Source organism: Hakea prostrata, chromosome 1 (genome assembly GCF_041222555.1).
Source record: "Hakea prostrata isolate BN-2017 chromosome 1, UWA_Hpros_2, whole genome shotgun sequence".
In the NCBI taxonomy this organism is placed as follows: domain Eukaryota; kingdom Viridiplantae; phylum Streptophyta; class Magnoliopsida; order Proteales; family Proteaceae; genus Hakea; species Hakea prostrata.
In genome coordinates this window covers 11,677,570-11,702,335 of record NC_142600.1, presented here as the reverse complement: position 1 = coordinate 11,702,335, position 24,766 = coordinate 11,677,570, and the positions used below count along the sequence as shown (strand labels likewise).

General features: G+C 36.5%; 3 protein-coding genes across 8 annotated transcripts; 1 reads left to right on the top strand and 2 right to left on the bottom strand.

Annotated features, from left to right (window-relative positions):
• The first annotated feature begins 832 nt into the window (after positions 1-832).
• On the top strand, positions 833-1,267 carry LOC149027487 (protein trichome birefringence-like 11). Its single transcript, XM_089154541.1, has one exon. It carries the CDS (start codon positions 833-835, stop codon positions 1,265-1,267), a length of 435 nt encoding a protein of 144 aa, XP_089010667.1.
• An 8,297-nt stretch (positions 1,268-9,564) lies between these two features.
• On the bottom strand, positions 9,565-23,613 carry LOC149027485 (LRR receptor-like serine/threonine-protein kinase FEI 1). Of its 6 annotated transcripts, none has more exons than XM_089163028.1 (5): positions 11,588-21,189; positions 11,245-11,391; positions 10,974-11,061; positions 10,302-10,435; positions 9,565-9,994 (listed from the first exon to the last, which is right to left on the bottom strand). In XM_089163028.1, exons 3-5 carry the CDS (start codon positions 11,008-11,010, stop codon positions 9,833-9,835), a joined length of 333 nt encoding a protein of 110 aa, XP_089019154.1. In that variant the 5' UTR covers positions 11,011-11,061; positions 11,245-11,391; positions 11,588-21,189; the 3' UTR covers positions 9,565-9,832. The 6 variants fall into 6 exon arrangements, with proteins under 6 accessions (XP_089019154.1, XP_089019146.1, XP_089019121.1 ...); XM_089163020.1 differs by having other exon boundaries at positions 11,284-11,391; XM_089162995.1 differs by lacking the exon at positions 10,974-11,061 and having other exon boundaries at positions 11,284-11,391; positions 11,588-19,850; positions 19,888-21,189.
• Positions 21,565-23,473, bottom strand: LOC149027486 (F-box protein At2g17036-like). Its single transcript, XM_089162979.1, has one exon. It carries the CDS (start codon positions 23,391-23,393, stop codon positions 22,038-22,040), a length of 1,356 nt encoding a protein of 451 aa, XP_089019105.1. The 5' UTR covers positions 23,394-23,473; the 3' UTR covers positions 21,565-22,037.
• Positions 23,614-24,766: the final 1,153 nt, after the last annotated feature.

The window sequence follows — 24,766 nt, the reverse complement described above, 5'->3', positions numbered from 1 at the left end:
TCCTGATGGCTTGCTTGAGACCCAAAGCGATCATGCTCGAGAAAAGAAAAGAACTAAAGGAGTAGACATGAAAGGAAACCAGGTCTTTTGCAACGTGAGGGCCTGCGACACAGTTGGGGCTGTCGGCGAGGGTGTTGGATGGATCTGTCGTAGAACTGTAGAACTGTAGACCTACAACATTTCTCCTATTTCTCAAATGTATACCTTTTCAGTTTTCAATTTTCTTCTTCACTCAGAAGAATTTGAAGTATTTGAGTTATACCCAACTTAAGTTGAGGTACTCAAGTTATATTCAACTTATTGTTGAGGTATTTAATTCATACTCAACTTATGTTCTAATATGGGCCATCAGATTAGTTACGATCTAACGGTGTAATGGGCCTTTGTAAGAGAGTCTAATTACCAATAGAATCAATATTTATTCTATAAATACTAGCTAGAAGCAGCGGTCTGGGTATTCCAAACTAGATACTCAGGGTGTAATGTTTTAATCAACCTCGTGCTTTCCAGTGTTTCTTTCATTCCATTAGTTTGGATAATTCTTCTTCTTCTTTACTTTCCTGCTTTCTTTCTGTCACCGTTTTTATCTAGTTCTCTGTACTTGTGTAGAAATCATTAGCTTTGTCTGTAAAATTTTGAATTTTCTCTGAAGTTTTCCGAGACTGATCGTCCAAAGTAAACCCCTAGTTTGTCCAGTTCTTGATTTGGTCTGAACAATTCTTCAGTGTTCTCTTGTGTTGGTTAGCTTTACCCGTGAGATTCTGGATTTGCTCTGCAATTAAGTAGCGACTTGGATTTCCCCTTTTTTTTCTTAAGATTTGACGAAAAGGAAATGTTGGAGAAGCTTCGGAACCAAAGGCTGGTATTTGTTGGTGATTCAGTTGGTAGAAATCAATGGGAGTCCATGCTCTGTCTGCTCTCAGCAGCAATTCCTAATGAGGATTCAATTTATGAAGTGAATGGTAGTCCAATCACAAAGCACAATGGGTTCTTGTCCTTTAGGTTCAGGGACTTCAACTGCACTGTGGAGTATTACAGAGCACCATTTCTTGTGTTGCATGGCCGTCCACCAGCTGGAGTTGCAGGGAAGGTAAAAACAACCCTAAAAGTGGATCAACTGGATTGGAGCTCTGCACGGTGGAAAGATGCAGATGTACTTGTGTTCAATACTGGTCACTGGTGGAACTATGAGAAGACCATTAGAGGATACATACTCTATCAAATGAAGATCATTCTTATTTTACCCTCTCTTTCATTTTTATTTTAGTTATTAGTTTTCTTATATGCAATCAACTAACTTTTAACTAATCTATATATAGAGATTTAAAAGCATTATCCAAGTTCTGCAAAAGGTTGATTTGCAGAATAGGTTTTCTCCCTGTTGTCAATGTCGATACCCAATCATCCTGTGCACGAACAATTTATGTTGGTTTTAGTCATTAACAGAGGAAGGAAATATGGGAAAATATTGTGAAGTTTATATTATGAGCTGACAAGTGTGATATATGAAGCTCCCTGATTATCCACTAGGTTGGAGGACTGATTTAGATCATACTGATTGCTAGCTAGGGTAAATTTATCTCCTCAGGCACTGGTGTGATATACGAAGCTCCCATCATCACTTGGTTGGAGGACCGATGTAGATCATACTGATCGCTAGCTTATATAAATTTGGGGCCAATGGATAAGAGAAGAAACATGGTCACGGTTTATGATACTTAATGGTACTATGGATACTTCATATAGTTACTAGCGAAGGTTATGTCTGTGTTTCTAGCTATGTGCTGAAGGCTATTGTGCTCCTTAAAAATAGTCCAACGAATTCCAAAAGCATAATATTTCTGGAAACTTCATATGATCATAGTTGAACATTTATTTGGATTTCTTCAGTCCTGCTGCAGATCTTCAGATCAGCTCATTTATCCATGCATGTGTAGTTATTCCATCTGTATTTATGGGAGGGGTAATATTGTAAAACATCATTACACGCATAAATCATGCGTAGAACTTACTTGTTTCTTGGTTTCCTCCGATCCCTCAGAATTTCTCAAACTTATGTTCATACAAACTCTATATGAAAATAAAAAATGTATACTGATTTCTCAAGTTTGATTTCTCAATTTTTGTACTTCAAGTTTCATGTAGGTAGAATGAATATTAATGAATTACACACATTTATTTCATGAAGAAGTTAACTATAGCCAACTGAATGAGAAATCATTCACTATACAATCATATGGCTCATCATTGTCTTTTAATTTTTCCTAAATGAGTACCATGTATGTATCATGGGCATACCACAAAATTAAGGGTAAAATAGTAAATATTAAGCTTCTTTTTTTAACAAAAAATAAAAAATAAATGCTATTGAATGGAAATATTGGATATTCTCCAATAGATAGCCACACTTATCCCTATCCTCTCTTCTCTTCTCTCTTGTGTTGCCCAGTGACAACCAAGCACTTCGTTGACAACAATGACAACCAACAGATAGATATTGCTATGGACAACCAATCACTTATCCCTATCCTCTCTTCTCTCTCTTTTCTTCCTTTTTTTGCTTTCAAAATCTTGTTTCTTCATTTTTTATTTATTTAATTTTTTTTTTCTTTTCTTTCTTCTAGTTATAACTTTTGGTTCTTCCAGGTCTAAAATTGTTACATAAGACACTGGACTTATTGATGTCAAGAGATATGCCATGAGATACTTGTGGTGGGCACTTTGAATTAATTAGTTGATGTTGTAAATCTTATTATGGGCCTTGCATACTCATGTTTGTCAGTCTTGATATAACAATGAGCAGGGTCGAGATTGGGAACAATGTAATATAAAGATCAACCATACCCATTTTTAATTAGAACAAGTTGGAGAATGTTGTTTCAAGACTTGCTAAACATTCACTAAACTCATTACCTCATAAGCGAAGTTAATGGGTATCATCAAGTCCTAACCTAAAACAACACAAACCCCTCATAGTTACCAGCGATCACTGACTTCAATACATTGTTACAACTGTTTGTCCAAAAGCTCAAGCTATTAAGCACAGGTGATTACAATGTATCAACCCACAACACTCCACCCAAAGGCAAAATCTTTTAATTTAGCAATACAAAAGGCAATTTATTATCTATTCCAAGATCCATGATCACCTTAATAGGATAGATACCACAATTAAAAAATCAAAACATTTGAGATGAACTTATAAATCTTTATGGAGATACTCACATTGGCGTTTTCTTGTCAATGCCTGCTGGTTTCTCATAGCTCTTCTCATTATAAGGAGAAGAATAATCGCAACTAATGTAGCAGCACATGCAATGGCCTCTAATATAATTCCGGCCAGCACACCCTTGCTTAGCCCAGAGCTAGGGCTAGCAACATTCACTGCCACAGAAGGGAAACAATCATTGACCAGATGCTAAATGATAATGCTCAATCACATCATACTACCACAAGATTAAAGTTTTGATCAAACTTTAGCCAAGAATCTTAATGATACTTCAAGAGAAGACTTTTTATGTAGACACCGTGACCATTGGAGTCTGTAGGCACTGGGTCCAAAGGCCTAATGGAGTTCCCGCAGAGGAGAGAGAGCACACTGGCTTTTGGATGACAAGATAAGTCTGACAAACTCCAGGAAAGGAAAAAGAACAGGAGCTCAAATGCCCAGTACTAACCAAACAGGAACATTCTAGACCTAGGGTTCTCCTCGATAGGAATGACGAATGGATATGTTCTGCACAAGGTCCAGGTTTACTGTCATGCGAGTGCTAGCCAATTTTTACAGAACCGGAGGATTTGTGCTACCTCCTAAAGTCCTGTTTACTTCAAGTAAAGCCAGTCACCAAATCTGCCCCTAGGAAGCGAGACACAGAATCAATTACTTAAGCCTATTTCTTGTTTATCAGCTTACGTACCATTCTTATAAGGTCCCAAGGGAGTGAAGTTGAGAAGTTCATATGGTCCAAATATATCACTGTCAGGAATTTTCCAACCTGTGAACATGCCCTTGATTCTCTTGATCTCGCTGGTGTTAAATGTATAATTAACAGGAAACAACTTCATGTACATCATGAGTCAAGGGCCTTCTTCCCAGATAAAAGTATCAATGGCCAGCTGATAAAGAGCCAATTCAAGGCCTGAGGACAAGTAATGACCAAACAGAATCTCATATGGACGGAAATCTGTGAACCCAGGACTTTTTAACCGATATCCAACCCAAAGTGGTGCTGCACAGGAACAGTTTAAAGGAGGTGCAGGAACATATTTGTATCCTTCATTTTCAGGACACGATTGAACAGGACAATCTGCCGTGTTGTTTGCTGAATTTGTGTCTGTATTGTTGACACCACTTATAGATGCACAAAACTGGGCTAAGGTGACTTGATTCGTAGACATGCATACAGGATTCCCTTTAAGACTGAAAATCATACAGAAAACTACTGCAGTCAGAACCTCCCAATATACAGCATTTAAAAGAAAATCAACAAATAATGGATTTGAAAGCAAAGAGATACATAGGCTTCCATGCCCAAAGATGGGACCAAGACCAGACACATTGGTCACTGGAGTAAGAAAACAACAACCAATTTCAAATTCATCAAATGAAAAAACCCCATGATACATCTGAATTATCATAGTGTTATTGTGTTAATGCTGAAAACTGAATTGCCAATTCACTGGCCATTTCAGAGATTGGATGTTGTGATATTAAAATAGAACAAAATTTGAGAGAAACTCAGGTTTTGACCATGTGAAAATGGAAAATTTAAGTTGAAACCTAGAAACTTCACCGAAACTTGGGACTCTTTTCCTGCAAGTTCCGACAACAAGTTTTGACAGGTTTTAGGGAGTATTTTGGGAGTGGGACTCTGCATATAAGCTAATTAGAGCAAAAAATAACACATCAACACATGCATTTTTCTTTTAAAAAAATCATTGTAGATATGCCATTCAAAGTCATAATATATATAGAAAGGCTTCTGATAAATACATTATAAACATAACATTCAATATATAACTTCTAAGTTCAAAACTTCAAATACAAAGTAACTAATTTTTAGCCTAAAGACACATTGCTTATAACCTAAAATGTTCCCAAACTTTGGGGATTTTTTTGCTAATTAAAAAATATTTTTATAATTAAAATATTAATTATTAGTAACTATTAAATACATGAAATCAAAATTAAGCAACCTAAAATTAACTTGGACACTATCATAACGTAGATTGAGTGATGGTGTCTCACAAACATCAAAAAAAAGCCTACTACATCATGTATATGTAAGTTATTTTGAAAAATATAATTTTCTAGGTACTTTTTGAAATCAGAAAAATAAAGAAATAGTAACACAGTTAAAAAATTAAATCTAACAACATACATTTGTAGATCCAGCTACTAGGGACAACATATATTAAATTCCAAAAAATCCAACACTAGTTGAGCATGAAACAAGAAAAAATAAAAATTTGGAAAAATTTTGATTGCCTTGAAAAAAACCTTAAAATAGCCACCAAGAACTATAGAAATCACTAAGGCACCATTTGTTTGCTGAATATGAATTGGGTGGGAAAAAATTAGAAAAATTAACTTTTCCATGAAATCCCAAAGAATGGATTGGTTGGTTCACTTGAGAAAGTTGGCAGTTAAACTTCCTTAATTTAAGGAAACTTGTTTGTTGAGGTGGCATGCTAACTTTTCCACCCCATCCCTTTTCAAAATCCCACCAAATAGGTGGAATTTGTGAAAAAATGTGAAAAACAACAAAGTGGGACCCGCATTTGAATCTTTTCTACAAAATCTTTCATTTTCTTTCATGTTCCCCCACCCCACTACATATGGGTCCCACATGTTTATTTTTTCCACCCTCTTTTTCCCACCGTACAATTGCAAACAAACAATGCCCAAAGGAAGGAAGAAAATGGCTTAAAATCACTTGAAATGGGCTCACAAAGGTCTAAATAAAAGAGAAAACAAAGGGTTGAAACTTAAGGTTCCGCTTGGGTTTCATTCTAAACTCTGCAATTCCCAAAGTGCACTAGCAGATCAAATATGAGAATTCAAGACCAGGAGTTTCATTTCTTTTTTCACTTTTTTCTGCCAACCACGTGTAAAGTCTGGAGAAGAAAATCGAAGCAATAAATTATATTCTTGAGGAACTAAGCCTAAACATAAACCAGTTAACACATAATAAAAATGGTGAAAGGTTTCCTGCTCTGCACATCTGCTTCTGCCACACATAATGGTGATGGCAATTCAGTCCTAACTCCAACAGATAATTGGGAAATCATTTGGGTTGACCATGTGTCAAAATTCAACCTCAAGTTCAGCCTGTACTACCATATATGTCCATCATGCACCATTCAGAAATCCAATATTTTCTAATGCTTTGTTTTGCCAATTGGGAAACTCAGTTCTGGCTGGACTTGACATCTGACCTTAACCTAAGAGTCCACCAGTCCCAAAATTTCAACACTAACAAATCTGCATGTGGAATATATTGTGTGCAGACCAGGAAACCTCAGCCCATAAAAGATACGTACAGCAAATCTGCGCAAAAAAAATTAAATGTAACAACCAAGTGTCATGATTTTGTCACATGGTGACACTTCTCTTGCCACATTGTGAACTTGGATGGGTATGGGTGTGTTAAGAATATTTAAAGGATCATTATTTTGTTGACATTAAGATGGAAGAATCAGCCAGGATTGATCCAGCCAATTATAGCCGAAATCACTGATCTTATCTTAAAGATTGGCTGCTATCAAGCTGAACCACGCAATTCAGATCAGAATAAGTCTTTTACATCCTAGACCGTTTATTCATGTGAAAGGATTCCACAAATAGCTCAAGGGGTAAGTCTAAGCCTGAAAGGAGGATGGTACAAGTTCAGAAAAGAGATTTGAAGTTTATAAAATTACATGAATTCCATTTCAGTGTCATGGAATTTAATGGCATTTCTGTAAATTCCTGCCAATCTAAACCTACTTTTAAGTCATTTCCCCTACTTTTTTGGGGCTAAAGTTGACCAGAGTAATGGTGTTGTGTCCTTCACTGAAACAAACCTTGGTTTCACAGGGAACCGAGACGAAACCTTAAGGGAGTTGGCAAAATTCCAAGATTCTTACTGGTTTCAACAAGATATTTCCAAAAATTTGATAGTTTTAACCAGTAAATACCAAGTTTTTTCTAATTTCAACAATCCCAGTTTCAGTAGTTATGACTTGTTTCAACAAGTTTTGGTAGTTTTGACCAGTCCATCACACGTCAAAATTTACCCAAAAAGTATCCGGTACCCTGGTTTCAGCCAGTTCGACCAAATTTCAGCTGGCCCGTGTAAACCTTAGTCAGCACTGAAATCTTTATCTATGATGTGCTCTTATCACATTGATCCACCCATATTTTCTATGTCAGAAGTCATTATGAATACCAAATGTAAAATCCAATGAATAGCCTGGTATTACTCATATCTGCTGATGTTTAATGACAATTATATGGCTGTGACATTCATTAGCTGGTCTCCTCAACTTCATGCTTCGATCAGCCTAATCTAGTAATCTGTATTGAGCTTTGGCACTGGATCAATCCCAGTATATTTGCCATACTTGGACAAAAAAACTGGTCAAAACTCATACAGCTTGGCTTAACCCCAAAGTTAAGTATCTCTATGGATAAATTAATAACTTAGATTTTCATATATTAAATTCAAGTTCTGAAGGACTGGGTAAGCATTCAAAATTCAAATAGTAGTAACATACCAGAAAGTCTAACCACATATAAAAGAGTACTTATTTAACCTACAGGAGTATCAGTGTTTTGATATTGCCAATCTCCTTTGGTATGCTCCCACCAATTTGGTTCCACATAAAGTCTCTTCCAAAACCAAAAGAAATAGAAAACTGATTAGTACAATAAGAAAATCAGCAGTTTTGAAATAAACAAGTATGCAGAGCATAGTTCAAAAACTCACTGAAATTTCACTAATATTGGTACTTTCAAGATGATGCAGGAGTGAAACCAAAATCAGCAGTGTTTCGATGAAACTTTACTAATTTGGTCAAAATCTTGCTCATTTTGGTGAACAAAATGCACTGTTTTGTTGAAATTTTGGTCATTTTGGAAATTTGTTCGCAAAATGTCCAAGCAAAATTCATGGGAAAAATACCTGCCTTGGCAACAATTTGGTACTTCACTCTTTTCAGTCTGACCGAAATGGCCTACTGATATGAGATTTTGAACTATGATGCAGAGCAACAACCATGTGCAAATACATACATATATCCACAATGTCAAAGTTGAAACTAGCTATTTTGCAGATTATGGTTTAAGATGCGTTGTGCCTCACAAAATTTCCATGTATGACAATTGACCAAGCTCAGGTGCTAATGTTCCAGAAAGATTCATATTTAAAAGTTGTCTGCAAAAACAAATAAGAACAAATGAGCGACAATAGCAATATTTAATAGTTCGAATATGCTCTATTGGAAAAGAGAAGTTACAGTACAAATAAATAAACGATCTATTCTTAAAGGAGAACTTTCCCAATTTTTGAAGTTATGCTGCATCCATGCAATCACTTGTTAGCATGGAAAAAATCAAAGATTGAATCTGGATGATATGTATGCCACAATCAAGCACAGTTGATTTCTATGCAGAGAAAATAGAATATATTTCTCATCCCCTAGGAAAATTCTCTTTCTTTCAAAGATTTGTGAATACTTAAACACAGTTATTGGCTGTACGTTTAACAAATCACTGACTTTGAAAGTTCTAAACTTCACATAAAACTAGTATGCACATGCTCTTCTTGCTAATTCCATCAGAACATGAGGGGTCAAAACATGTTTCAGCACTCTAACCAAAGTCTACATGCAGTCAAATATAGCATATTAGACATTAGTTAAGAATTCAACTAGAAAACAGAACTAGGTTTCCATGATTTATCCACTGTTAAGATTAGAGCTAATCCTCTTTGCCTGCCTACGTTATATCAAGAACTGTAACAACAATTTTACAAAGCATCCCAAACCATAAGCTCAAAATTCAACTTTTGAAATAGGTTCTTACTCTGATATAGAAGAAATATGATGACATCAAGTAAAAGCTCACCGAGATAAATGAATAATCAATTACTGTCCCCCTCATCCACAGAGACAAATTAAAGCAGCCGCCTTAGAAACAAAATATAAATGTCACCCATGCATTATGAGAGGTAGCCAGTCATAGTTCATTCAGTAATGGAACTTAATCACCATATTTGAAATTTCAATGACATCCCGGCTACTTAGGGGTTGTATGGCAACCATTCTGTGCCAAAATTCCCACTTCAGCACAGAATCAACTTTTTATGCTTCTATGCTGAAGTGGGCAAATTTGGCACAGAATCGTTGCCGTAATCTTGTATGGTTGGACACAAATGGGCACGTTTCTGTGACATAACTTGGCACAGAATCTTGTATGGTATATATGACTTCTGTGCCAAAATGGGCACATTTTTTTAATAAAATAATTAAAAATATAAATATAAAATATTTAAAAATAAGTTATATAACAGATGTCTTCAGATTGTGTTTTAAGGCAATTATTAGCTGTTGAAGGAAGGGAACTTGAAAAAATATGGTAGTTTTCCTTATTTGCCAAGTTTGAACTATCCAGGATCCTATCCTTACAATACTCATTTCATAAGAATTACATAGTAACTATACAGAGCCCTAGAGATGGGCACAAGCACAACCCTCCAAAATGGATGACACCAAGCTTGTTAAACACCTAATAGGAGATACTCAATCCAAAAATGGCAACTTGTTCTATCAATTGCAGTCTGAATGTGACTCACTGGGGCAAGACCTGTTTCATTGAAGGGCGATCACTGGCATTTGCACTGGTGCACCTTGCAGCAATATCAAGTACCACTTGTATGGTCTCCACCTCTGCATCAATACACCTTCTATCCACTATGTCGGCCAAACGCTTTTCTCTGACCAGGGTATTCATCTGAATATTCAATTACAAATATGTTAACAGAGTACAGACAATTGCAAAACTTGGAATATGTTGGTGATTCAGGGAAAAAAAAGAAACAGAATCCTTGTGCATGGAATCAACAAAATTTTGAATAAATGAATTATAGTCATCGAACAGGTGGTCGGGTAATGGTAATATAGCTAATCTTACTTTCACAAGAAAATTTTGAAACATAATAGCCATAAAAGAAGATGATTTGAGGCTCTAATTATTTGGCAAAAGAAAATTCTGTAGCTGAAGGAGATGTGAGAGACAAAAATGAAATTGGAGAACTCACCCAGCCAACAATATTTAAGCCCTTGTTGACAAAAGATGGGTCAGTAGGCCTCTTCCCAGAAACAAGCTCCAACAGGAGAACTCCAAAGCTGTACACATTTGACTTCTCAGTGGCCCGTCCACTGTATAGATATTCTGATCCACAAGCAGTAAAATCCCGTCAATAGCAAGGTTAATCAATTCACTAATTAGATAAAATAGAACAAGTTAAAAGTTCATCCTCAAATTAGTCACTTAGTTCAAGATGGGGTTTTGAGCATGCATAATAATTGTACATAGCTCCGGTAAACATAGACTGATATTCCTATACATGATCTTCACCAAATAGTCATTATGTAATCCAGATAGTTGAAGTCATATCCTGCTATATATCTACTTCCTCTGTTTCATCTACTAACCTTTTCCAATTTGACAAGCAGAAACATTAGTATACCATGAAGAACCATGTGGTGAATCTGTCAATACTCTATTTGTTGTCATTATTAAGATTGTAGATTAATCTACTGGTTATTCATAACTTCAAGCTTTACTTGATTCAAAAAACATTCAGTTAAAAATATCAAATGCATTTTAACAAAGAAAATTAGATATAAACTGAATTTAATTAACACAAGGTCAGGTAGGGCTGGACACGGTTTGCCCCAACTCTATAAACAATTAAAACAGAACCTACTCATTGAAATGGCAGTCAGCAACAAGAAGTGAGCCATGGCTTCCCAGGCATATTGGCAGAATAGCAGTCTCTGCGGAGAAGACTTTTTCTTCAAGGTGCCACAGTAGATACAAACAAATAAAAGGAAAGCGTAAGACGAAGAGTCCAGGCAAGTCAATAGAGAAAGAAAAATACAGAATCAGAAAAAGCACTTCAGTAGTTCAGGGTAAGGAGTTCAAGTAATTAAAGATGCCACTGAAAATGTTAGGAAACAGTTTCAGCTAGCAAATACCACTTAATAATGGGCAATTTTAATTTAGCTTTTGCTTACTTCGATCGAAAATCAATTGGCTGGTGAGAAGCTCGATCTCCAACCCCAATATCTTCTCAAGCATATACCGTTCCTTTCCTTCACTGGAATAGTCGCAGTGTTTTTAATCTGAAAAATACATACATATGAGCCGAAACACAGCAGAAACCAGGCAGAACATAAGAGATGAATCCACAAATATCAAACCCAAAAACAGATGCAAAGAAACTATGAAACGGACATCAGAGCTCAAATGGGTAACCCTAATTTCACTGCAATTCAAAGATAAAATCTTGGGGGAAAAAATAAGTAGAGAAAAACATACCAGGGCGATATTGTTGAGAGACAAAGGAGGAGGGCAGTCAAGATGCAAGGGCTCCTCTTCTCGCAAAACCCAACCCGACTTGATGCTCTTATCGTGACAAAATCATCCAACATGTGCCATGGTAACACAGACAGCGGTTGCAGAGAGACCAAGAAAGAACTTTTCACGGTTGCTTAGGGCTTGAGAGAGACGATGGCTACGAGAGAAACGAGAGAGAGTCGAGAGAGTCGAGAGACACCACATCGTCATCGAGAGAGATGAGAGAGACCAGAGAGAGATGAGAGAGACCAGGGAGAGACGAGAAAGACGAGAGAGTGCAGAGGGACGAGAGACCTTAGAACTAGGGGTTTTCACGAAGTCGAGTGGAATTACGTCGATGTCCCTAATCACCGTCAACCAACACTTGTGCCCGCGCGTCTTCACCAGAATTGCTTCTGTGTCAGAGAAGCTCCAATTTAGAGCTTCTCTGACACACCCAATTTGTGTGCCAAAAGCCTGGTTCGGCACACATTTGCTGAACCAGCACAAAAAATTCGAACCGGTTTACCATACAAGATTCTGGTCACTTCTGTGCCAAAACGGGCAAATGGCACAGAATAAGTGTGCCAGAATCATTACCATACAACCCCTTATTTACCATATCATCCTGCACAGTTCTCAAAATTTTCAGGGATGTAGAAGATTCTCTTTTCTATATGCATATAACATATTCTGCTACCTCAACTATTTTCTTACATTATGTTTTATAGAGGGTTTTTACTTCAAATTCAAGAAGCATTTCTTTGACGGGCAACAAACTTGTGAGTATGTAAAAACATTTCAAAATGCCTAATTTTGTAAAAATCCTTTAATGCAGCACTAGACCAGAAAATATCCAGTTCCAAAGTTGAACCCTACTTGACAAAATTTATTGGATACAGTACAGCACTCTAGAAAGTTCTGCTCAGTCTCTCCAAAGAATTGGCAAATCATAGAAACCTCAAAGAGGAGATATGAATCCGCCAGAATAATGTTCATCTTGCTCTCACATCCTCTGACAAGAGACACACCCTGAGATGGAAAACTAGCAGAAGTGTCTTCATCAATCAAACTGGTAACACAGTAAAACAAGATATCACATGCCTTTGTTAAGAAAGTTAGGTTGACTTTAAAGTCTAGATCAAAATAAGGCTTGCATGGGATGCTTTTTCTGGAATCTAGGCTGTCGAGTACCATTTAAGGATTTACCTGGCTGCTATAGTAAAAGATTTTCCAGTTTGGAGGATTGTACCTTGCTTTTGAATAGGGTGACTGTTTCATCTTAAATGACACTCCTATCTGTTTTTTATAGATAAAAAATAAAGCAAACTTCAATCAAACATAAATTTCCACAACCTCAAAGCAATTTAATCTTATTATACCTTTGGGAGGAGGCAAAACTGAAAATCAAAAAGAATGAAAATGAAAAGAGAAGCCTTCATAGTCAAAATCTAAGTGAACTCATGCCTATAAGTTCAACAAAATAAGCAGGTAGGTAGGAATTATGCTATTCACAGGACTAAATAAACTCTAGACTACATCCATTCAGATCTGTGGGGGTCATCCAAAGTTCCTTCAAAGGGGACCGGTTTCAGGTACTTGTATTGATGATTATTCCAGGAAGGTCTGGGTCTACTTCTTGAAGCACAAAAATGAAATATTTATTACTTTCAAGCAATGGAAAATTTTGATCAAGAAGCAGATTCGGAAGAAAATTAAAAGATAAAGAACCGACAATGGCCTAGAATTCTGTGAATGAGACTTCAATGAATTTTATAAGAATGAGGGAATTAAAAGACACCATACAGTTGTAAAGACACCTTAACATAATGGAGCTGGAAAGCATATGAACAGAACCTTGTTAGAAAAGGCAAGGTGCATTTATCAAATGCAAGTCTTCGCAAGGAGTTTTTGGGCAAAAGCAAAAAACAAAGAAGCATGGTTGGCGAATAGGTCTCCCTCACAACTATTGAGTGCAAAACTCTAGAGGAGGTATGGTCAGGTAAACCTATTGATTATAGTAATTTAAAAAATTTTACATGACCTACTTATGCACATGTGAATGATGGGAAGTTGGAACCTAGAGCTAAGAAGTACATTTTTCTTGGGTATAGATCTGGGGTTAAGGGATTTAGGTTATGGTGTCCTAATCCAAATAATCCTAAATTTATTATTAGCAAAGACGTAGCTTTGATGAGTCTGCTATATCGACTCTTAGAAAAGAAACTCATCCATAGTGATGAAAGTCAGAAAAATTCTGGGGAGAATGTGGAGTTTGAAGTGGATCAAAGCACAATAAACTTTAGTTCAGCCGCCCACTGTTACTAAAGAAGGTGCTCCAGAGAATCTAGAAGGAGTACAGCATTGCCAGAAATAGGCCAAGGAGGAACATTAGGTCACCACAAAAATATGGGCATGCTGAAATTGTTGCTTATGCGTTGTCCGTTGCAAATACAATTGAAAACAGTGAACCTACAACATATTTAGAAGCTACTTCTTCAACTAATTCTTTGAAGTGGTTGTCATCCATGAATGAGGAGATTGAGTCTCTTCACCAAAATCAAACATAAGAGCTTGTTAAACCACCTAGAGGGAAGAAAATTATTAGTTGCAAATGGGTTTACCAAAAGAAAGATCCACCACAGATTATGGAGATGCTAGATACAATGCACGGTTAGTTACAAAAAGGCTACAATCAAATACAAGGAGTTGAATTTTAATGAGGTATTTTCACCTGTTGTTAAGCATAGTTCCATTCGTTTTTTGCTTGCTTTAGTTGCAATGCAAATTGGAAGTTAAGAGCACCTTTATGTGAAAACTACATTCTTGCATGGTGAACTACAAGAACAGATTTATATGCATTAGTCTCAGGGTTTTGTTGTAGAAGGAAAGGAGGACCAAGTTTTCTTGTTGAAAAAGTCTCTATAGGGTTTAAAGCAGTCTCCCAAACAGTGGTATAAAAAGTTTGATTCTATTATGGCTACTTTAAGATACAGTAGGTGCAAGAATGACTATTGTGTATTTGTGTATACTTTAAAAAACTTTTTGATGGTTCATTCATATATTTGAATTATATGTTGATGACATGTTGATTGTTGTTGTTAGAGATATGGATGAGAACATCAAGTTGAAACAACAGTTAAGCACTGAATTTAAGATGAAAAGACTTGGGGCAACAAAAAAATTCTTGGCATGATAATCAAAAGGGATAGGAAGGCAGGAAACCTCTGGCTATCTCAACAAAATTACATTGAGGAGGTATTGGGGCACTTTGGCATGAAAGATGCAAAACCTGTTAGCACTCCAACTGCATCTCACTTTAGATTTTCAGTTGTCCTATCACTTACACAGATGAAGAGGTGAATTTTATATCACGTGTTCCATACTCTAGTGCAATCAGTTCCATCATGTATGCTATGGTGTGTACTTGACCTGACATTTCACAGGCAGTTAATATGGTAAGTAGGTTATTATGCAAGCGAAAAACTCATTGGGAAGGAGTGAAATGGATACTTAGGTATCTAAAAGGGACCTCTAGGGTGTGTTTGGAATTTGGGAGGAATGGTGACAGATTAACAGGTTATGTTGATTCAAACTATGCAGGTGATCTTAACAAAAGATCATTCACACGATATGTGTTTACTTTGGAAGGTTGTGTGATCAGTTGGAAAGCTACTTTACAGGCTACAGTTGCATTATCTACCATAAAAGTAGAGTATATGGCGGTGACAAAAGCAATTAAAGAAGCTATTTGGCTTAGAGGCTTGATTCGAGAGCTCAGCACGGTTCAGGAGATGACTATGGTCCATTGTGATAGCCAGAGTACTATTCATCACTTAACTAAAGATCAAATGTATCATGAGAGGACAAACGACACTGATGTTTGGTATCAATATGTCAAAGAGGTAGTTGCTGAAGGCAATATGCAAGTGTTGAAGATTGGTTGTGAAGACAATCCACCTAATATGTTGACAAAGCCTTTATATACTGCTGAGTTCAAGCATTGCTTGGACTTGATTAGAGTTTGTTGCATTAGAGCCTAGCCGACAATGGGGCTATTAAAGAAGATGAAGATTATTCAGTTTAGTGGGAAAATTCAGGTCAAGGTAGAGGTTTGTTATGTTATGACCCGAATTTTTGTACCCAATTTTGAAGATGGACCCACACCAACATATTTTGGTGAGCAACCCGAATGACTTGTTTTTGGAGATCTGTGGCCGAAGCGGAGGGCTTGGGTCGACTTATTTACCCAATTGGAGTCTATATATATATATGTATTTTATGTTCGCCTATCACATTATTAAGATATTTGGGATTTTCTGTTGGGGCTTTGGGTGAGAGTTATTGTAACGTTTTTCTTGGCAATAGGTTGTAAGATCTCCTTTTGTTCTTCTACATGGTGAAAAACTCTTCCTCTTCACCCGTGGACGTAGCACTGCATTGGTTTCTGAACCACATTAAATCTTTGCGAGTCTTCGTTTTGTTTCTATTTTGATTCACTATTTCATGGTGTTTGTTTCAACACCGACCAATGAGTTCATTATCCCTATAGCAGCTAGTTGAAATTCAGTTTCTATTTTTAGCAGTGACATCTCAGCATCAAGCCATCAACTTGGGCTGATATTTTAACGGACTGTTCCACACTAATAGACCTCCATTAATTGGAATAATGGGCCTATCCAATTACTTTTTACTTACATTGATTTTTGGTTAGAACCCTAGTTTCTCAGTCCTGCAATAATCCAGATGATGTCAGACAACATTGAAGGTTCACTCAGTCACAAAACAGCTTCTGTAACCAACGAATGGCACTGCTCAACAGGCTTAAGGCTGGTTTTGGTTTTGTAGGACTGGTGGATAGGCATAAAATTTGCGTTAGGTGAGGGACAAGAATGAGATAGTATAAAGATCCAGGGATTAAATAATATCAAGGGCACAGCAGATTTAACCTCCGCCAATTTCAAAAAAAGTGGACTTATCAGGTCTACAGCAGATTTACCGTCTGCTGATCTCAGAAGTGGGCAGAAACCAGGGTTTCTAAAGGCTTTTAGGGAGATTTCTTGTAGCAGATAATCAGCTGGATAGAATGGGTGAAAGTGGGATCAAGTGGGTGCCTTAGTCAAACGTATGCTTAAAAGATTAAAGGAAGTTGATGGCTAGATTGGGCAGAAGGGGGTGATTGAATTAACAAGTAACACAACATAGGCATAAACCAGAGCAGCAGCAAAGGTATTTTGGTTGATGGAGAAGATTCTTTTGTAGCTAGATCACTAGTAAGGGATGAAGAAAAGCTTAACGGAGACATCCTGGATGTCCCGCTGCAAGGTGGCAGCCAGATCATGCACCAGCTACTTCCTCCATGCATCAAACACCAAGAGAATAACTTCATCAGAAGTGTGCAAGCTAGACAGCATTGTGAACTGAAACCATGGGCTGCTTGCCATCCTGGTTGTTCTAATATTAGAAAGAATGGCAAGGAAACATTTTGTAACTTAAGAATTTGGTCCTTGCTTGGTTCACAAAACACAATCAGTTTCTATACTGATGTGACCTAATTACTGATGACTACTACTTACAAATTAAAACTAAAAAGGTCGAACCAAGTGCCGAAAACTTCCACATGGTTCCACCCAAGCAGACTTGAAAGGGGCATTTTTCCAACGTAGTCTTACCTCAACAAATTTTCTGAGAGGCTTTTTCAATACCTTGACCTCAGGCTACAACTGTAGTCCTCCTAAAATGAAATAGGAAGCACAAATATTAACTTGGTCCACATAAATTGACCATAACATAGACTAAAACCATCTGAACCAAGCAGTTCATTGGTTCACACATGACCCAAAACATAAAAATACAACAAAACCCATGTAGAACCTGGTCCAAATTGTGGCTCCTTCTACTGTGACTGTACCCTTGTCTCCGCATCATCAGTGTTGGTCTTTGTGTATATTTCCTATGGTCAAGTATGAGACCTGAGTTTTATTAACTTAAGTGTCCAAGGGTCTACATACTCTAGCGTCAAGAATCAGACCTGAGTTTTCGTTAACTTGCTAAGTTTCCAAGGGTTTGCACATCCTGACATCAACCTTATTCCTAAAATGTCGATCTGGTACAGGTGATCAGAAATAAAATCTTGATTTTGCAGTCATGAGAAAAATTAAACATATAAAATGAAATACACCTTCATAGTGGCCATGACATTCAGGAGTTGCACAAGTCAGTATAGCAGTACAGGAATGAAAATATAATTAATCAAGTAGACTTACAGGAATGAAAATATAATTAATCAAGTAGACAGCAAAAACATAATCTCAAAAACTCAAGATGAATATGGATCTAGAAAATGCCTTATTAAATCTTAAAGCTAAAAACAACATGCTTTCTCAGCATGAATGTGTGGTAACATGAACAAGACAAAGTTGAAAATAGAGTAATCCAGAAGAAAGTACCAGTCAGAACTCCAAAAGACAACTAACAGCCACCAGTGTAAGACCATATGTTTGGTTGTCAGGAAAGTGAAAAAATGGGCAAAAAAGACAGAAAAAAACATAATAAAACAAAAGTTATGATGACACCAGCAAGTTTAGCTTTCTCTCTCCTGTTTTTCAAGACATAAAGTTTGTCTTCCTGTCTATTCTTGCTGACCAGATATACCCTAAGCGACAGAGCTTTGTCTTAGACGAGGACAATGAAGACAAGCACATTTATTTCAGTTTAGAAATCTACAATAATAAATCAATACACAAAGCAGTTTAGTATGTTATCTTCTTTAATAGGGCTCAGTCAATAAGACTGCACTCTATTAGGAAGGGGGCAGGGAAAATCAAAGAAACAACAAAAAACAACCCCTTAGACAAACTGGTACTCGCTTGAATCAAGTTGAAAGAGACATGAGAAAGATTTTCCTTTACTGAATTGCAGGGCCTGATACTCTTGAGTGAAATAAGGACACTAACTGCATGGCATCTATGCAAGGTTCATTTCACTTGCCAGAGCCTTACAGCATCCAAATACAAAGAATAAATTTTCAGGGGCCTCCACCAACAGAATCCCTCAAACCTTTAGCTCCTCGGTCCTTCAAACTTTAACCAATTTCAGCCAAATGATGGAAACTGTAGAAGTCAAATGATGGAAACTGTAGAAGCCAAATCTCCTGCTGATTGCTTATATACACACTGAATTTTCTGTTCTCTTTTTAACCCCTTAACCTGCTTCACCTGTCCAGAAAAGACACTGTCCTAACCTCCACAACCTCTACTGTCTTCTATTCAATTTTCACTGAAATCTGAACTTCACAAGTACAGTTTCGAAGTATCCTACAAGAAGTAGAAGTTACAAAAACATATTCAGAACTAACCCATCCTCTACTTCCTCTAGCAGACCAATTGTTTTCTTTTTCAATCATGCCTTTGTTGTCACTGCAATTGAGTTGCACATGAATTTTACATCAACATGGTACTTAGGCACCCCATGATTTCCAGCCATCAGGGGCTTCTTATAGTAGTTTCTTTAGCAGTAGTAACTCTAAATGGATTTCAAATCTAACCATAAGGGTTTAGTTGTTATTTGATATAACTTCCTTTCTCTATTACCTGATCCTGGATAAACAACAAGAAGTTTCCTACTATAAAAAAAAGAGAGTTAAGTATTTGCGAGACAAGAAACAAATTGAAGGAAGGTTAAGGGAGAGAAGAGTAAAGCCACCTTTAGAACCCAGATATAAAAGCATATATCCAGCTTGAATCTAAAAAGAAAGTCCTCAAAATCAATCAACCCAAATAAGCAAAAGAAGTGGGCAGTTCATACCCTATAATTTAATCAAGATGTAAGACCAACAATAACAAAGCAACCCCATCAACAACTATCCCATCTCTTCATCTCTTTTTTAACTTTGGGAGGGGGATGCCCATTCTTAAAGAGGCATTAAATCCACTGTCCTCCCCTAACAACCTGCCTACTGAAGATAAGGTTCATATGATACAACCCTTGGATCAAGGTCAGCAAGAACCCAGGAAAGACCACTTCATTCTAGATCTTTTTCAGGAAGTCAAATAAATCCAAAATAATAGTGCCAAAACACTTCCCACCAATGACAAATCTAGACTAAAAAATGATCCATTAAAAAATCACCTTTATGAGATTAAACAGGTCTAGATATTATCATGGTAAATAGTGAGTGGTGACCATCATATACCCAGATGCAGACCACAGCAAAAATAAGACTTCAGTTACATTTTAGCATAACCTTCTCTTTTTTTTTTGCCCAAACATTTAAGCATAACCTAAGGAAGTGTAAGATTAGGCTAGTAATAAAACCCCCAATTTAGACATGATAACCAAACCTTATCAAAATTTGTGATATCTTAAATCAGAGGACAAAATAGAAAGATTAGTTGCATTCTTATATCAGATAACAAATCTCTCCAATTTCGGCGAACAAATAAATAACAATAGGAACCAGAAGCAAGCTCATCACTGGAACCAGTAGTTGCAAAACATATGAAATTAAGCTTGAATATATTATTTTCATCAACATCAATTACATTAAAGTTAATCCCATCCAAAAGAACCAGTGTGTAAAATTCGCAACTCTCAGTGTTAGTTTCTGTTTCAAACAAACTTTAAATTGGGAAGAACAATCAAAAAACCAGGGATGATTAACCTGAGTCACTCCATGACTACTTTAGCCCCAAGAGCCTTCATCTTCTCAATAATATGCTCCCCTTCCTCCTTTGACACGCCTGTTTTGAACACTGCTGGCGTCTTCTCAACCAAATCCTTTTCTTCCTTGAGATCCAAATCCGTAAAACAACAAATTTCCACCCTTAGACATGGAGAAGCAACAAATTTCCACCTTTTTTTTTTTGGGTAATAGGATGGAAATAAAATGGAGAAGTCTCATCAGCTTTGGTTTTTGCAATGGCGATGACAATGATTTCCTAGAGACTTTAGATGAATTGGTGTAAATGCCTGAGTTATAATTAGCTACTGGTTGAACTCCCAATCACCTACTAGTTAAGAAGTCAAGACATACGATTACAAGTATATGGTATGTCCCTCAGAGAACGAAACAATGAAGAATCAAAAGCCAAGTTAGGAAATAGATACATCTCATGTTATGATGTTATTTATCAATGTGTACATCATCTTAACATTTACAATAATATACTACCATGATTCGTTACAGACACCCAAGGATATGGTATCTCATGAGTGTCTCTGCTCTACCTTAAACCTTCCCAAATTAAGCAATTTTACAACTTTTAACTAGCCTACATTACAAAAATAAAAAATAAAAAAATTATTGCAACAAGACAATATGGTCTTAATAAAATATTTTTATTTCTCATAATTTCATATTAGAAACCAGCTATTTAAGTGGCAGCAGTATAAGCTCTGTTAAAGGAATTTGCATTGTTGAATTAAGGATGAGCATATTGCTGGTTATTATATACAATCAAACTGCTACTCGATTACCAAAAAAAGAAAAAAGAAAAACTTTACTCGGAAAGAATGTAGCAAAAAGGTCTGAAAATTCTACTCCGCCCAACCGCTCCTTCATCTACCTAAACTCTAGAAGTCATATCTCCTCATCCCTCCACCGAAGTCTTCCCAGTTCTCATCAATCATCACCATCCACCGGGGTTAGTGCCATGCAAGATTGTTAATGCTGATTATATAGTTCATGGATCAACCCATCTGCCTTTTAGATGCTAAAGATACGGATTTAGGGCTTGGAATTCATCATTCACTTGAGAAGATACAACTCAATTACCACTCATTCTCTCTATCTAGTCGTGCTTATTTGTTATACATCAATATACTATTTTTATCTTTTGATCTTATTATCCAAACGGAATGGCCTTTGATGATCTTGGAATTAGAAAGGGATGCAACAAGAAAAATAGCAATTTGAGTTTTGTTGAATTTTTTAGGATTTGGTCTTTCTAATCGAGTCTTGTATGGTTCCTTTTATGGTGTAATCTCTTTCTTCTTTTTTCCATTTAAATTTAATACAATCGATCTTTATTTAAAAAAAAGAAAAAAAAAAGAAAAGAAGAGAGAGATTATTGATTGTATAAAAGGTTGACAACCTAATTGGTGCATTGTAATATATTCAGGGAATTGTTAAGATAGAGAAGTTAGTGGCTAGTTGTTGATATATTCATGAATGTGATCAAATTAATTACACTTGGTTAAGAGGCAGAGTTAGGTAGAGGGAATTTTCATTATTCATGAGTTTGATTATGTTTGTCCAAATAAAACAATTTGATGAAATAAATGAACATTGTAAAAGTCTGGAAGCCAATCAAGGAAAAAATAAAAGGGAACCAGTTCAATTGATAAAAACATAAAATTACAAAAAAGAAAATAAAAAGAAGAAGAAAAAAAATGCCCCACCTCAAAAGCTCTCTAAAACCCCTTCTTTCTACTAAAAAACCGGTGTGAACCATGAAGGTGCAGACAAATATGAATTTGAAGCATTTAAGAAAATAGCCCCAATGCTATTATCTTTTAAGTGAAACACACCCAAATCATAACAAGCATCTCTCTCACTCTCACATCTAGGTAGAAGATGTTCAAATTGGGAGGAATATGGAGGTTTATGTTGAAAGTGACCTGTAAAATATATAGAGTTTCCTTCAAATCCAGGATAGTCGAATGCCGATACAGAAACGCTAGTACTTGTGTCAATAAATAACATTTGATCGCCCAAGTCTTCAACCTTAATCCAGCACTGGTGTGGTAGATCTAACTTATATACCTTGAACATAACAGTTGTTGGACAATAAACACGCATGACTTTGGTCCATCTTGCAACCACTAGCAACTCTCCGCAACATTCCACCAAATAAAGTGAACTATATCGACATTGATCCAATTGTTCCATCAGTGGAGGGGCAATGTTACAACTTGTTACCCTTGGTTGAGGAAATAACTCCAGAAGTACAAGATCAAAATTGAACTTAATCATATAGAATTTTCCTTGATAGACGATGAGGTCTTCATATCCAATAGGTTCTATAAAGTTGTTTGTCAAGGGGGTCCATGCTCTATCTCCCGGTCTACAGAAGGCTAAGCAGTTGCTCATATAAATAGCTATGACCCAACAATCATCCCTTGCCACAGAAGAAGGGTTTTCATCCAAACTGGAATCGTTAGCAGCAGCAGCAGTAGAAGGAGACGACGACAACATAACTTTGTGAATAAAATTCGGGCCGGGTGGTTTATTTGTTGAATATAAAGTTAGACGAGGAATAGTAGATCCAGGTGGAAGTTTAATACGGATAAGAGTAAATGGATCCAGAAGGAACATACTTCCGTATGCCCCGTTAACCAACAGTATCATCCAACCCCAGCTTGACCCACAACAGCGAGCATCACGAAATATTTCAGGCATCTTAAACCTAAAAACTTTGTGATGGAGGAGACTGAAAAACCCCTGATGATGATGGTCATAATAATCATGACGACACAGTGAATGATTATAATAAGGACAGTCTGACTCCATGTAGGAAAGCATGAGCCATGGGAATTGAGGTTTGAGGAGAAATTGATGATGCCGTATTCTGTTGGCAGCAATGGCGATGGATTGCCATGGCCGGCACACAGAACCGAAACGATGGAAGCCCACCAAGTCTAATTTGCTTATTATCAGAATTTGAATATCATCTGGAAGTAGGGCAATAGGATTAGTAGGGATGATACCATTATTCTTAACACCAGAATGGCAGTTTAGGGTTGAAACCTTCAACCGCTTACTAGTATTATTTGAAGTGGAAGCCATGCATATAAGCTAAGTTACAAAGAAAGACTGTGAGAGAGAGAAAGAAAAAAAAACTACTGAATTAATTAGAGTACCTGTACTATGTATGGAGGGGATCGATCGTCTGTGGGATGTTGTTGAAGAAGAAGAAGAAGAAGAAAGAAAAAGGATCAACGGCTCTGCTCCCTGAGAACTACACCGTATTTTATACTTCTCGGTTCTAGGTTTAGACTCCCCCAACCCCTCCCCCTCCCTCGATATATATGTACTAAAATCTCTCCTGTCCTTTTTCGAGTAGGATTTAACTTCCTTAGTCTTTACCCATCTGGCTTTCCCACTTCTAACATGATTATGATTTTGTTGCAAGCTACATGTTTTAACAACATTTTTTTTTCTAATACCGCCATTAAGTAATTATTATTAATTTAAACTAGAATCAAAATTCAAACACCCTTAAGATATTTTTATTTTTATTCTTTTTGTCAAAAAAAAAGTAACTCCACTTTTTCTTAAAATTCTAATAATTTTCGCTCCTTATCTTTTCAAAATGGTTCCATCACGGAAAAGTCTTTTTATCTCCACTCTTCTTTGGGTTCCACACTTCCACTTGCAACATTCTCTATTTAAGGATGTCAATTCGGTGCGGTACTAATAATGTATCAATACCATACCGAATTTCAAAACCAGATATGGAAACTATACCATACCAAATTTATACGATACAGTATAAAAATTGTATTTCGCGGAATCGTACTATACGATTTCAATGCAAAAACGATGCTTAGAAACAATGTAAATATGGTATAATTTATGTACGAAATAAAACATTCTTCTCGATATAATTTTTTCCTTGCATATATGTAAATATCTCAATAGCCAATTCAATTGAAGTTTAATGCATTTCCATCACACTAATGTCACTAACCATGTCTACTAAATCAACATAAGGTTACAAAAAGCCGGTAAACTAAGATATGACCATACACAAAGTGTGTCAGTTTAGACTTAAAGACTAAAAGGCAAAGGCAAGGATGAATTAAACATATGCAGCCATTAATTAGCTGATTAGATGGGTAGTGGCATACTAGAAATTGGATCATGACAGCAATGGAGGATTAAGGAATTCCTAACATTAGGATGTGAAACAATCTCACAACTTTAAATATATTCGTTTGTCAAAAACACATTTAGCTTTACTCAATTTGAAATCAAGCAAGTACAAGGAGAACATGAAACAAATTAAAACAAGATTTTCAGACTAGAAGTAGAAACTAGTAGGAGAGAAGCCTGGGTGAATTAATCGATACTGAAAAGAAAAAGAAAAAGAAGGAACAATGGGAGGGGTTGGCCGAACAGGAGCAATGAGTCACCTTTCTGATAAGCATGCATTTATC